This window comes from Felis catus, chromosome A1 (genome assembly GCF_018350175.1).
Source record: "Felis catus isolate Fca126 chromosome A1, F.catus_Fca126_mat1.0, whole genome shotgun sequence".
Lineage (NCBI taxonomy): Eukaryota > Metazoa > Chordata > Mammalia > Carnivora > Felidae > Felis > Felis catus.
In genome coordinates this window covers 78,991,591-79,007,559 of record NC_058368.1, presented here as the reverse complement: position 1 = coordinate 79,007,559, position 15,969 = coordinate 78,991,591, and the positions used below count along the sequence as shown (strand labels likewise).

Below are 15,969 nucleotides of genomic sequence, written 5' to 3'. Positions count from 1 at the left end.
TTACATTGGACTGGGAAGCATCCCCTGCAGGGGTCTACAGACGTTATCACATCGAGTGTCTTCCTGCTAGCAAATCGGGATAAGCTAACTTTGGTGTGCCGTTTATGAGCAGGTTTGTGGAGACGCTCAGAGGTAAAAGACACAATAGCTGTTGACCAGGTATCACACAAACAAAGGTATGTTTGTTCAGATCCCGCAACAGACCCTACCACCTTCCCAATGTGTGAGCTTTTTGATAATATGAAGACTGAATTAGATACTACAAAGTACCTTGCAAGGTACTCGAAAATAAAAAAAAAACAGTATCTATAAATTACACTTGCTTTTAACAATTACTTACGACATCAAAACATTTTACAGATTAATAAAATACTATCATAACCATGCCTCTTTTGTTTACATGATAGAATAGGTGAGCAATCATGGCCTGTGGGTCAAATCTGGCTCGTGGCCTGTTTCTGTAAACAAAGTTTTACTGGAACGCAGACCTGTCCAATTGTGCTGTCTACACCTGCTCCCTCATTATAACAGCAGACTTGAGTAGCTGCAACAGAGACCTACAGCTTGCAAAGCGTAAAGTGTTTATTCTCTTGTCCTTTATAGAAAACATCTCCCATTTGCCTATAACAAGACACTGTAAATTTCATCCTCTTGTTCAGATGTATCTTCTTCAGCTGAAGGCATTTGGAATAAAACAAGACTCACTTCCTTTTTCTTGGAGCTTATTAGCAAGTGTACACAAAAGAATGACTTCAAAATACAGGGACGGTGTGAAGATAAGCAGATAATCACAATATCACTAGCCGCCAGGGGCGCCTGGGTGGCTCAGTCAGTTGAGCCTCCGACTTCAGCTCAGGTCATGATCTCACAGTTTGTGAGTTTGAGCCCCCCGTGGGGCTCTGTGCTGATGGCTCAGAGCCTGAAGCCTGCTTCGCATTCTTGTGTCTCCCCCTCTCTCTGCCCCTTCCCTGCTCATGCTCAGTGTCTGTCTCTCAATAATAAATAAATGTTAAAAAAATAAAAATAATTTGATATCACTAACCGCCACATTCTCTTTCAAAATATATATTCCATTGCCTGAAATACAAAAGTAAAGAAGGCACGGCACCGACTTCAAAAAACACACTATAGATTAGATCTTCAAAAAATATATGACTTGAAAGGTCATTTATTTATATGACTCCAAATGGAAGTTGACGTCATTAAAAACTAGAAGGAATATATTTGCAATGATAATTAGTAGGGTCACCTATTTCAATTCTGTCTTTCTACATGATACTCTTCCAATCTCACGCCTTCCCCACCAGTCTCCGTTTCAGGAGAACTCGGTAAGCAAAGGTCTGAGAGACAAGCAGAGTAATTCCCTGTGAAAAACTACATTGTGCATCTGCTCTGCTTGATTGGAGGTAAGTATGTGCCTCAAACCAGCGGTGACACGGATGTCTTGTTTCCAGCTCGGAGGCACTTAACTATCTCATGAAGGTCTATCGCTATCAGGGACTCCGTTCATTTAGAGCAACTTGCAGCACAAAAGATGATATATTTTGATCCACTGAACAGGTTGTTTGGAAAATGAGAAGCCCTGCAGAACTGCTAATAAGAAAAGAATTGCTAGAGGAGGCAGAAGATACATACTGGTACACACAAACGCACCACATGTAAATGCCATATAGTAACTTACATGTTGTGTAGAAACAGATACATGCGCCTAAAGGGCTAAGATTCACTGAGTAGATGGGGTCTATAAATTTGCACTGATACATGCATCCACGCACGTATGTGTGTGTATATAAATTCATACACTCCCTCTGCTCCGTGGGCTTTAATTCTTTATAACTGAAAGTACGTAAGAATAAAATACCACCCTTAGGTGTGCTCCAGAGTCATCTTAAGTAATGGAATTCACCCTGCTGTGGCCTAAATAATTTTGGAAGCTGTATTCGTCTTCATTAGTCGTCACAAAAGAGCTTTTTTATATTCATATCGCTAGAGTGGTAAAGGTATTTTATATTTCTATCTGCTAAAAGCTTCGTTAAATTATGGTTTCTACTAGACTCCAAATTAAATTGTAGCCAATGTCCAGTGTGGCAAGATCCATTCTTTAATATTCTGGGCTTTAGGATGTAAGAGATATTTCAATTATTCTGTAGCTGGTGGCATATTACCAAGGACAATGTTCAGAGACGGAGCCACGGAGAAATAAAGAATGTGTGGCATTTTAACCATAGGGGGAAAACTTACTTTTCATTACAAATAGAAGATTCTGTGAAAGGGAGTCTTTATTTTTTTCAATTGCTCCGACAATTTCATACGTTACCTATAACAAAAGAAAATGGCATAGTTACTAATGTTTAAACATGGCCACCAAAATAATTTCCTTTAAAGAATAATTTGACTCAGAGGATGTTTTCAATTATTCATTAGAGAGGTGTGTCAGGTCTTCAAGTTCACGTTACACACAAGTTCAAAGCTCCCATCCAGGTGCCGTCTTTCTGCACATGAAAAAAGGGACAACCCTCCTGCTCTAATTTTCCAACTCCCCCTTCTGATTGCGAGTTCAAGAGAACATGGTGGTGGCTCCCATTCATGCAGGCCCCCTTTATTCTCGAGGACCCTACCCTACTCAGAAAACTCACTAAACCAGGAAGGAGGACTCCACCATGCCTGGGGAAGGAGGAGTGATTTCGGCTTGATAAATTCAATGGTCTCTTTATTCAAAAGGTCATTTTGGATCATTTAAACACTTAATATGAAGTCTTTAAAATCAAGAAAACATGGGGCACCTGGCTGGCCAGGTCAGTAGAGCACGAGACTCTAGATCTCTGGATTGTGAGTTCGAGCCCCATGTTGGATGTAGACATTATTCAAAAAAAGTCTCTTAAAAAAAATGAAGAAAACGTAATGATTCTGAATTAAACATATAAACACAGACCCTCCCCCCCGCCCACACACACACACACACACACACACACACACACACTAGACTACCTGATTTTCTCTAACAACATTCCTTGCTGTTTTTGCTCCTGTTCTGGCCTTGTTTTGAAATGGCCATTTCTCCATCCTGCAGTAAAATTCCTGCCATACCTTGAGGGTAGTTACTACAGACTGTTCAGCTCTGTCTGCCCCCCATACTTAGCAAAATGCCCTGTCCATTGGGCACATTTATTTATTTGTTTTTGTTTCAAGTTTTTATTTAAATTCACGTTAGTTAACATACAGTGTAGTATCGGTTTCCGGAGTAGAAGTGATTCATCAATTCATCAGTGACTCATCACTTCCATACGACACCCAGTGCTCACCCAACAGGTGCCCTCCTTGGTGCCCATCCCCCATCTAGCCCATCCCCCACCCACCTTCCCTCCAGCAACCTTCGGTTTGTTCTCTACAGTTAATAGTTTCTTATGGTTTGCCTCCCTCTCTTTTTTTTCTCTTCCTCCCCCTACGTTCATCTGTTTTGTTTCTTAAGTTCCACATATGAGTGAAATCATAGGATATTTGTCTTTCTCTGACTGATCTATTTCACTTAGCATAATACGCTCTAGCTCCATCCATGTCATTGCAAATGGCAAGATTTGAGAAGATATGTTCAAATGATATATCTGATAAGGGGTTAGTATCCAAAATCTATAAATAATTTTTCAAACTGAACATCCAAATAATAAACAATCCAGTTAAGAAATGGGCAGAAGACATGAATAGACATTTTTCCAAAGAAGACATCCAGATGGCCAACAGACATGTGAAAAGATGCTCAACATCACGGACCATCAGGGAAATACAAATCAAAACTATGATAAGATACCACCTCACACCTGTGAGAATGGCTAAAATTAACAACTCAGGCAACAACAGATGTTGGCAAGGATACAGAGAAAGAGGATCTCTTTTGCATCGTTGGTGGGAATGCAAACGGATGCAGTCACTCTGGAAAACAGTATGGAAGCTCCTCAAAAAGTTAAAGATAAGGGTGCCTGGGTGGCTCAGTTGATTAAGTTCAGGTCATGATCTGATGGTTCATGAGTTCAAGCCCCACGTCAGGCTCTGTGCTGACAGCTCAGAGCCTGGAGCCTGCTTCAGATTCTGTGTCTCTCTCTGCCCCTGCCCCGCTCACACTCTGTCTCTCTGTCTATGTCTCTCTCAAAAATAAATATTAAAAAAAAATTTTAAGTTAAAAATAGAACTACCCTACGATCCAGCATGGGGCACATTTAGTAAATATTTGGTGAAATGAACAAAAAGGTCGTGTTATATTATGACCAACTGTGCTGTTCATTTCATTCAAGATTGTGCTGTTGAGTCTTTCATTTTCACAAGATCATGTGCTCTGGAAAGTTTTCACAAATGGCCCTGGGACATGGATACATGGAGAAAAAGCTAAAGGCCCCCTGTTAAAACTAAAGTTCAAAACTTCTCAGTTGGGAGACTCCAGCTGGTCAAGTTCCCTGGAAAACAACATCTAGTACACACATCCAAGTACAAAAAAATGCTCATCGAGGGCAGTCTGATGCTCGTAGGAAGCATGGGGTTTAGCACAACTTCATACTTTGTGTAACATTAGCAAATCTTGAATTACTTTGTGTTAACTATTTTGTGACTCTCAGGGTCTTTCTTCGTGTATGAAATAATACTCTGAAGGGCACTCCAAGTCTGAGAGCGCCTGACTAGGGTTGGTTGACCACCATATGGACAGGGTTTCCGTGTACAGCTCAACACAAGTATTAGACACTTCCCACAACAGCATATTCCTTTATCATCACAATATAATAATGCAAATGACTGAGAACACGTAACATAAAATTGGCATTACTGGAGTGTTAACGCATCGTTCCAAACAATATTTTTTTCTGGGTCCCAAATCTGGAATGAAATACTTCCTCAAGAAGCCCTTGCGTACTTGAGGAGAAAATCAAATGAGACTCCCTCCTGAACCCTGGAGGTGATTAGCAGCACATTATTGGGGGGGTACTCAATGTTTCTAGTTTTCAGTGGATGGATCCAAGAAGTATACACACCCAACAAACACATAGGTGAGGGTTTAATTTTTTTTTTTAATCTCAACAATAAAATACAACCAGATTCCAAATTTGGTCTCTTAACCATGACAATTTCTTTACGTCAGTGACATTTAGTATTGGCTTTGTCAAAGGCAATCTGAAAATCTAAATAAATGATACCCACTCGTGCCCATTTATTACGTCCATATATAACCTGCTACCAATAGCTTAAAATATTTCTGACTTAAGCTTTTAATTTTGAGATACTTGCAGATCCCCATGTGGTTGTAAGAAACAGACAGATCCTGTAGACCTCTCACCCAGTTTCCTCCAATGGTGACATCTTGCAGAACTATCACAACCAGGGTAGTGGCATTAATGCAATGACATTAATGCAGGACATTTACCTCAGTGCACAGATCCCGCGTGCTGCCCATTTATGGCACACTTACCTCCCCCAAATCTGTTGAACATATTGGTAGGAGTCTGCTTCTGGGCCCTTTACTCTGTTCCATTGATCTGCGTGTCAATCCCCCCACCACTGTCTTGATTACTGAAGTTTTATAATAAGACACTAAATTAAATGGATGAATTCCTCCCCAGTTATTCTTTATAAAAATTGTGTAACCTATTCTAATTTAGTCACCATTCCATATAAACTTCAGAATAACACTGCCTATCTCTATCTCTATGCCTTGAAATTTTTTGCTATGATTTTGATCGGCATTGCATTAAGCCTGGGTTGCGATTTGGAGAGAAGGGTTACTATGTTGACTACTATGTAACTTACATACTATGTATGTTACTATGTAAGACTACTGCCCATGCTGTCTTCTAAGCAGTGAACATGATGCACCTCCTTCTATGCAGCTCTCTGGGTTCTTTCATCAGTGTTTTGGGGGTTTCAGCAAACGTATCGTCTGCATGCTTTGTTAGATTTATACCTCTTCACATTTTTTAATGGGCGATTGTAACTGTTATTGTATTTTTAATTTCAGTGCTCTTTATTAGAATATAAAAGTACAATTGATTATTTTGTGTTTATGTTGTATCCTGTGACCTTGCTGAACTCACTTATCGGTTCTATGAGGCTTTTTTCCTTTTATAGTAGATTCCTTGGGATTTCAAACACAGACAATCACATCATCTATAAAGAGGGACAGAGTTATTTCTTCCTTTCCAATATATCTGCCTTTTCTTTCATTACTTGCCTTACTGCACTTGCTAGGACTTCCAGCATTGTGTTTAATAACAGTGGTGAGAACGGGCGTCCCTCTCTTCTTTCTGATCTTGTGAGCAAAACACTCAGCTTTTCACCATCAAATACTATGTTAACTGTAGGACATTCGTAGATGCTCTTTATCAAATTGAGGTTGTGTGTCCTCTATCCCTATTTTCTGAGTGTTTTTATCATGAATGAATGCTGAATTGCCAAATGCTTTTTCTGCATCAAATTGATATGATCATGTGACTCTTCTCTTGTTTAGCCTATTAAGATGGTGGGTTATCTTGACCGATTTCAAATATCAGACCAGCTTTGCATCTCCAGAAAAAGAAACAAATTATTCACAGTGGATCATTCTTTTCATACGTTGTTACATTGCAGTTGTTAATAATAATAGTCTTTTTGCATATGTGTTCATGAGGGATACTGGTCTTCAGTTTCCTGTGTCTGTGTGGGTGTGAGTGTGGTTGTGTGTACTGTCTTTGTCGGGGTTTAGTACTGGGCACTACTAGCTTCATAAGATGAACTTAGAAGTGCTCTCTCTTCTATTTTCTAGATAAGACTATGTAGTTACTGTTAATTTTCCTTTAAACGTTTGGTAGAATTCTCCTGTGAAACCACCAGGGATTCGAACTTTCCTTTGGGGAAGATTTAAATTACAAATTCATTTCCTTGATGCTTATGGGGACATTCAGTGATCTCTTGCATTGGGTCAACTGAGGTGGTTTGTGTTTTTTTGAGAAATTGGTCCATTTCATCTAAGTCGTTTGTGACAGTTGGGTGTCTATCCCTTCTGATCTTTCTGATGTCTGCAGGGTGTGTGGTGACATTTCTGATACATTGCACCTTGTGTCTTTTCTCCTTTTTCTTTGTCATTCTTTCTACAGGCTTGCCATTATTTTGGTTATCTTCAAACAACCAGCTCTTTGTTTCATTGATTTCCTTTAACTTGTTTCAATTTCATCGATCCCTGGTCTTGTTACTGCCTTCTCTTTGCTTGCTTTGGGTTTACTTTGCTCTCACTTCTCCAGGTTCTTGAGGTAGGAGCTTAGATCACTAAGACTTTCCTCTTCTCTCACATGTGCATTTAGTGATATAAATTTTCTTCTCGGCAATGTTCCTGCCGTGTCTCACACAGTCGGTACGTAGTCCATATTTTCATTTTCATTCAGTTCAGCACATTTGTTTCCATTACCTGGAGACCTCCTTTTTGATCCATGGATTATACAGAAGGGCACTGTTTGGCTTCCAAGTATTTGGAAATTCTAGTGGCATCTTTCTGGTATTGGTTTTTTAGTTTGGTTCCATAGCGGGAGGTAAGCCCACTCTATATAATTCCATTCTTTCTGAACTTCTTTATTTTTTATTTACGACCCTGCGTGTGGTCTTTCTTGATACGTGTTCTGTTGGAACTTAAAGAGCAGGCATATGTTGCTCTCATCGTCGTCAATGTTCTGTAAACGAGTAGAGCCTGTCGGCTGACTGTGCTGCTGAGCTCTTCTCTGTCCTTGCGGAGATCCTACGTAGATGTCCGGGCACGTGTCCAGAGCAGGGCGTCAAAGTCTCTAGCTTAAACTTCTGTTTCAGCTTGCTTCCTCTCATGCCACTCAACAGCCTTGTTGCTGCCACGTGGGAGAAGTCAGGCTCCCCATTCAACCACCTCTGACAAAGAAGAGGAGGGCGCTCTCGTCACTGCTGGGCAGAGAGGTGCTCTGGTCTCCTGTGCCCCTCGTCCTCCCTCCCTGGCTTCAGGGTGAGCAGGTGGGAGGGGCTGGCATGCCCCTTCACTGCTTCCTACGTGGGCTCCACCGAGGGGGTTTGGGAGAGGGGAGCTGTGGCCAGGTTAGCTCTGGGTGGTGGCGAAAGTCCCGGCCCCCGACAAGGCCTCCTCTGACATCCCCCTCCGGTAGGGAGGTGGGGGGATAACACAAATTCAGAAACTTAGCACAATACTAACATCTGACCTATGCCTAGCCACCTCAGAATTGCATGCCCTACAAGGAAACTGTATTTTAACAAATGTAACTAAATGGTTGTGTTTGTTTTTGCTTTAAAAAAAAATCAAAGAAAACAAGGTGGTCAAAATGAAAACTATATAATCGAGACTAAAACAACACACATTTACTTTACTTTTGTCCTAAATGGACATGAGAATGTGAAGTTAATTTTGAGAACAAATGGAATATAAGAACAGTGATCACTCAGATCGGATCCTAATCAATCCTCACCATGTGCAGGAAGACATCCATGTCATCCAACAGTATCTCTGATCAATCCTCACTGTCTACAGGAAGATGTCCACCTCGCCCAACAAGATCACCAGTTGGTATTCACCATCTGCAGGAAGACATCCATCTCACCCGATGAGATCTCCAATCAATCCTCACCGTCTACAGGAAGACGTTCACCTCATCCAACGAGATCCCAGATCAATCCTCACCGTCTACAGGAAGACGTCCACATCATCCAACAATATCTCTGATCAATCCTCACCGTCTACAGGAAGACGTCCACCTCACCCGATGAGATCCCCTATCAATCCTCACCATCTTGCAGGAAGACGTGCACTTTGCCCAAGGAGATCCTCGATCAATCTTCACCGTCTACAGGAAGATGTCCACCTTGCCCAACAAGATCACCAATTGGTATTCACCATCTGCAGGAAGACATCCATCTCACCTGATGAGATCTCCAATCAATCCTCACCGTCTACAGGAAGACGTTCACCTCATCCAACGAGATCCCCGATCAATCCTCACCGTCTACAGGAAGACGTGCACTTTGCCCAAGGAGATCCCCGATCAATCTTCACCATCTACAGAAAGATGTCCCCCTCATCCAGCAAGATCCTCCCACATGTGACACATTTTCTTTGCACTGTCCTCCTTTCAGCCACACTGCTGCCAAATCCCTCCCTTGGCACCCATCCCGCCTTTCCCTTTAGCAAACTCTCCAGCTCCTCCAGCTGCCAACGGCCAGTCTGGTGCTCAGGCCCGACGCCTGGCATGCTGCAGGGGAGAAAGACGCAGTCTTCCAGGACAGCATGCCTGCTGAGTTCCAGCTTCCACAAGTCACGACGCCTGGAGGGTAAGCAGGTCAAGACGCGGGGCCTTCATGACTTCTCGTCTATAGAACACGGACGGTAATGTCAACCTCTCTCCGCGTCCTTCTCCATCTCTGTCTGCCTCTCTCAAGGTGATTTTGAAGACAAGTGAAAGAGGTTGTTTGCACTTAGCTTTGCACCATATCTATGGTTTTCTAATCAACGCCCCCCATACCTGCTTCTAACGATCACCTGTACCTTCTTCTCAGACCCGTTCCAGAACTTTTTACCATATAGACCTGAGAAAAACTCATGAGTCCTGGATGTTATCTGCTCCGTGGGCTGTCCATCCCATAGCTGTAATTTCGTCAGCCAGAATCCACGTATCACTTCACAAAGGAATTGCTTCCAAACAAAGCAAGAGTGTGCAGAGCACGTCAGCCATGTACAGCTGGGCATCTGGGCCTCTAGGAGGCAGAGGGGCAACAAGTGCATAGAAGGGAAACCACAGAAACCGGAAGATCTTAGTGGGACAAACACCCCTGGCTCCCAGAATCCAAAGGGAGGCGAGTCTCCAAGCCTGCTTAAATGGACAGAGAAGTGTCTATGAGAGGGAGACGACCAAAGAGAGACTCAATCTGTCCTGGAAATCACACATGGCTTTGTGAGATTGTGATGTCACAAGGACAGATCAAGGTCTGCCCTCTCAGCTGTGTCCCCGAGGCGGAGGGACTGATGGACAGGTGCTGCGGGGGCCGCAGAAAGCAGGTGGGAGGCAGAGGCCTTTCTAGGTCACTCAGGATGGGTGGCTGTCTCTCAGCCGTGCCTTGCCTTTCCTTGCTGGTTTATTATTCGGGGATGAAAAGAGAAAAAACATCAAAGTAGCAAAAGATAGAGGCCAGCCTACCCTTTCAAATACATTTTTTTTTCCTTTTTCCCCTCTGTCTTTACATAACTGGACCTCCGACTTTATTTTTTTTTTCCTCTTAAGGATTGGGAGATAGGATTCATGCTTTAAGTGGCGGCGTCCCTCATGCATGTAATAGAGACATTTATATGCATACGGCCCAATACAAATCTTTAAGGAAGCTGTCACGTCTTTAAAGATCTCCTTTGGAAGGAGTCCGCTCAATGAAACGACTCCGGAAGACCTAGCATTTTGCTTCTGTTTCAGCAGTGAGCAAGGCTCCTGCAAATGCTTCTGTGTGGGGGGCTGAAGGAGGGGGTGCGGTGGGAACCAGGGAGCAGGGGCCGTGCGCCGCTCTCTGGAAAGTACTTGCTGTAACACTCCGGCACTACACTACACACAATTAAGAGACAAATTACGTTAGCTATATATGTAAAAGAATAAAGCTTTCACCATGGCTACGAATCACGCCTCATCCAGCTACCTCGTTTCCTGGGTCCACAAAGAAGACTTAGGAAACGCCAACCACATGCACTCTCTTCCCGACTGAAGGCTGCCAGGCTCATTGCTTGGTGAAATCGCCAAGGAACCCGAAGCCAAAGGTGGGAGGGGTCCCGAGCACCTACCATGCACTAATACCCCCAGTGTCTCTGCAAACATGCTTCGCAGATTGCCCACAGGAGGACACTCTCTGGGGCTAAATACACACCACATACTTTAGACTCCCTCCCGGGCCTCTTTACTCATCACTTGTGGGAGTGGAACCAAGGAAGCTGCATTTCTCACTCGCTCCCAGTTGATTTCTGGTGCACCTTCTAGTAGGAGAATCACGGCTCCGGGGATCGGTGGCCTAGGCTGCTCTGGGAATCTCCATGCGATGCCGGCAACGAGCAAGGGGGCCCAGAGATGGGGTTTGCAGAGAAGTGTTTCCTGGGCATTTTAGATATAGAACAGTGATTCCAGTAGATATTGGCATATTTTAAAATTGCCGATCAGTTGAAAATGAGACTTACACTATAATTATATGCGATGCCAACCTTTCCCCTCCCCCCCGCCCCCCACTTAGGATAGTTAGCATTTTGTAAACAGCTGTGAGCTCCAGAGACAGGAGTTTCAATTATTTTTATCTGAGACAGTAGTGAGAGAACTCGGTGCTTTTCAACTGATTGTCGTGGTACCCGACGGAAGCCACGGCCTGTGCTGGCAGTTTGGGGACATGAGAATAAAAAGAGCGTGCTACAGCAGAAGGGGGGGGACGGACCCAGGGTCCTAAAGAAGACTTCTCACTCTAGGTTCTACCCGCCGACCTAAAACACACTTATGGGACGCACGGATCCTTCGCTGCGGGCACGGCAGCTTCTCTGAAAATCAGTTCCTTCTTTATTCAATTTAATGTTCACTGGGGCCAGTTCACACTGAAGTTTGGTGATTTTGCCAGCATAGCCCACGATACAGAAAATTATTTTAAGGGAATGGGAACGGGCTATGCATGAACAGAGTAAATGGGCACAAGTAGATAGCACCTACTTACGCTTTCAGATTGCCTCCGATGTGGCTAAGAGCCAAGGTGACTACATGCAGTCCCCATCAGATTGAGGACATTGTCGGGGTTCAAAGACTACATTTGGAAAAACAAATCAAGGAAAACAGCTAGGGGCAAGTCTTTTTATAATCTTTTATATTTTACAAACACCTTATAAAATGCAACACGTGTGTTTATAAAATTGGGAAAATGATAAAAATAACGAAGTGAAAATAAAGTAAAAAATCCCTTTTCTCAGAGAAAGCCAATATTAATCTGTCTGTCATCTAGCAAATCGATTCTTGTCTATGCACGCTCTTTAAGAAAAAAAAGGACTGGCCACACATTGTGATGTGATTGGGGATGCCCTGTCCTATTTACTTGCACAGTCTGCTGGCCGGGGAACTGCCCTCGTCTGCCCAGCGATGGTCAGACCCAGGCCTGTAGCCAGGCTGCAGCAGGAGCCACAGGCTGGAGAAAAGAGGGGAGAACCCTCAGAGAGACTGTTCCGTCCCAGCACAGTCATTCCGTTCTTAACCCCAGAGCCCTCTCTCCCAGGCCCCAGTTCTCCTGGGGCACGCTGCCCTCAGCGACAGCATCCGGGGTATCTCTTCTTCCCTTCCTTTTCTGGTCTCGGAGGCAGTGGTCGCATCCCCTGGGACAAGTCTCTGGTCACCTCGATGTCACTTGTCTGTCTCCATGTTGCCTATGGAAGCTATTCTCCGTACTCTGCTCCTTGAGGAGAGTACTCCAGTTTCCCCTCCAGACTGCACCCCGACTGACTCCCCGCCCCCAGCCCCCCTGTTCCCAGGTGCTCACTCTGGCTATTCCTGTTTTGGTGCTAATGGCTCAGATGCGCCCACCTGTTCTGAAGCTCAGGAAACGACAGGGATAGATAACCATGTTCATCACTGTGCAAAGCACCTGAAGAAAGAGAACGAAACTCTCGAAGGTGAAAAGAAAAGCAAAGAGAATGATGCAGGGCCTGGCAGGGCTGAGAGAAGGCAGTGGAACAAAGCGCTAAGAACTAGTCATTCCCGAAGGACCGTGTGTGCCAGGGCATCTCATGTGTACCCTTATGTGAACCCTGTGGAGTGAGCACAGTGGACCTCAGCACCCGGACAGGGACGTGCAGCCTCACGGGTGAGAGGAGGAGGAATGAACACAAGCAGACATCGCACTGTAGGCTGGACAGGTAACTGTGACAACTCCCAGGCTTTACTGCAGGCGGGATCAGGGGTGAGCAGACAAGCATCTAGGCACCAGGCCACCGTGGAAAATTCTCGGGGGACCTTTCAAGGCCTCGCTCAGAGGTTCGCTACTGAGACTGCTGGTGTGTTCATTTCCCTCCACCGTCACTCTTATCTAGCTAAGACATCGTCCACAGCCTGCACAAAACACACCGCATTAGAATGGGGCAGTTTTCAACAGCAAGCACATTCTCCTTAGGAAGGCAGTGAGCTAAGGACAGACCAAACTGTTAATTAGATTATCATATAAATAAAGTATTCCTTTTTAAATTTTTTAATGTTTATTTATTTTTGAGAGAGAGAGAGAGAGACAGGGACAAAACACAAGTGGGGAAAGGGCAGAGAGAGAGAGACACGGAATCCGAAGCAGGCTCCAGGCTCCGAGCTGTCAGCACAGAGCCCGACGCGGGGCTTGACCTCACGAACCGCGAGATCCTGACCTGAGCTGAAGTCGGACGCTCAACTGACTGAGCCACCCAGGCGTCCTGAAACAATGTATTTCTTTTTTTTTTTTTAATTTTTTTTTCAACTTTTATTTATTTTTGGGACAGACAGAGACAGAGCATGAACGGGGGGGGGGCAGAGAGAGAGGGACACACAGAATCGGAAACAGGCTCCAGGCTCTGAGCCATCAGCCCAGAGCCTGACGTGGGGCTCGAACTCACGGACCGCGAGATCGTGACCTGGCTGAAGTCGGACGCTTAACCGACTGCGCCACCCAGGCGTCCTGAAACAATGTATTTCTAATATGGAAATCTGCATTCCCACAAAGTTGAAGTGTTAGAAGCTAAAGTTTCTGTAAGGGAGCCACCTTCAGTGACAATTCAGGCATTTCAGGATACCCAGATTAGAGCATGGACAGCTTTTGTGAGTTTCTGGCGGCACTGGTCTTCGTTTATGTGTATGTGTGCATTTACTTTGTCTATCTATCTATGTATCTATCTATCATCATCTATCTAGTGTAACTGACTTATATATCTAGGTCTACCTCTATGGATGTATTGATCTCTGGCTCTCCTACCTAGTTTGAGATCTCTGGCTCTCATACACAGTAGTAATTGCATTAGCACCATGCAAATATGGCCATAAATGCTTTTACAGTTTCTCCCCCTGCCCGCTAAGCTTCAGGGGAGAAGCACAAAAACAGAAACGGGCAGGTGATGGGGGCGAAGGAACAGCCCCTGCTTCGGGGACAGGAGTTCTTGTCTGCTCTCGAACGTGGAGAGCACAGAACATATTATATATATATTTTTTTAATTTTTTAATATTTATTTATTTTGTGGAGACAGACAGAGTGCAAGCAGGGGAGGGGCGGAGAGAGAGAGAGAGAGAGAGAGAGAGAGAGAGAGAGATACAGAATTTGAAGCAGGCTCCAGGCTCCGAGCTGTCAGCACGGAGCCCAATGCGGGGCTCAAACCCACAAAGTGCGGGATCATGACCTGAGCCAAAGTCGGACGCTTAACCAACTGAGCCACCCAGGCACCCCAAACATATTATATTTCTGATGATCTACAAAGGACATGTGGTCCATAAGCCCAAGTCACGTGACATCCTGGCCAAGGGGAAGCGAGCTGGGGCTGGAAATCATGGAGCCCAGGGCAGACAGCCTGTGTGAATGAACACCAGAGAGCAGGGCCAGGTGGGGGCAGGCAGCCCAAGGGCTCAGCAGCACCTAGTGCCCGGGGAGGGTGTCAGAGGTCCCCAGCGGCCGAGCGTCTCAGAGACACGTGAAAGCACGGGGGCAGGGCCAGCCCCGAACCCTGAAAGGTGTGGTGACGGTAGGAGACCACGCAGCACAAGGAAGGAGACAAGACAGGACTCCCGTGGCGGCCACTGCACAAACCGTCCTCTGTGGCCGAGGCTGGAGGGGCCTAACCCTTCTAATTACGATAACTAAAAAGGACTACCAGTTCTGCGTTATTGAACCTGGTCTGTGGGTGCCAGTGAAAGCCAGTGAAGGGCGTCCCGTTACTGGACAGAGACCAGAAACCTCCCTGGAGCTGCCTGGGTTTTTATCTGCTTCCAAGGAAAAGACCGTTTCTGCTGAACGTATTTTCAAATGTGGCCTGAGCCAGACATCACATGGAATCCGATCACATCCCGAGTTGCGTGTGCTCAACTACGAGGTACAGGAAGAGCAAGAGTGGTAGAATGATCGGGAAGATCTGGTTTTTTAAAGGAAAAGCCGACTTTCTTCTTCCAGCAGGGAGACATCAGCTCAGTGGTGAAAAGGCTTCCAACACCGGTTTAGGGAAAGCTGAGGAGGACAAGCAGCCGTCACTGCCAGGAGCCTGTCTGTTATTAACACGCGGAAGAAGAGGAACCACATTTAACTCTGAAGAGTGCCACCAGAGGAACAGAGAGAGAACGAAATAGCAGCCGTGAACCCACTTTTAAGGAAAACTCCTCATTCAGTGCTTTATTGGTAAACTAGAGCATCTTCCGTCAGTCGGTGGCAGGGGACGGGGGCAGCGGGTACGTACGTGGCCGTGAACCAGGGTACTGGAGCAAGAAGGGATTTGGATCCACATTTGGATTCTAGAGTGAGCAGCGGAGACAGGGGCGGGGGGCTCTGTATTTGGCAATTAAATGGGCTTCTGATTTTACCATGAGTTGACAAGTGAGGCAAATATGGAAAATCAGTTTTACTGTGTTATGTTTTTGAAGTGGGTTGAGAGGGAGGGGGGTGTGGGAGGTAGCTAGGGAATCTCGTGCAGTCACTTCTGGATCGGCTCGACTGAAGACGCCAGCCAAGGAGAGGTCCTAACTCGCACATACGCAGGCGTGAAGCCCGCAGACAAACAGACGGGAGTTTCGGGAGTCACCTCATGCACGACACTGAATCATGAGGGTGTATAAAGTCCTAGAAGGCGACAGAAAACACTCTCCTGGGAAACACTGGTATTTGCGGAATGCAAGCAAATCCACTTCTCAAATTTACAATCCCTTTCTCTACCATGTTATTTACATGATGCAAAATATAATTTCCAGAGAAGACGTGGTTGGGATTACCAAGTGACAAAAA

The 15,969-nt window shown here is 45.0% G+C and overlaps 1 protein-coding gene across 3 annotated transcripts in view; it reads right to left on the bottom strand.

Moving 5' to 3' along the window:
- The window catches only part of MYO16 (myosin XVI), a 615,221-nt gene that overhangs the window by 146,006 nt on the left and 453,246 nt on the right, over positions 1 to 15,969 (bottom strand). For all 3 annotated transcript variants that reach the window (XM_023253136.2, XM_045055816.1, XM_045055813.1), the window contains exon 24: positions 2,242 to 2,317. In XM_023253136.2, the coding sequence (XP_023108904.2) occupies positions 2,242 to 2,317 (76 nt within the window). The remainder of the gene's footprint in view (positions 1 to 2,241; positions 2,318 to 15,969) is intronic.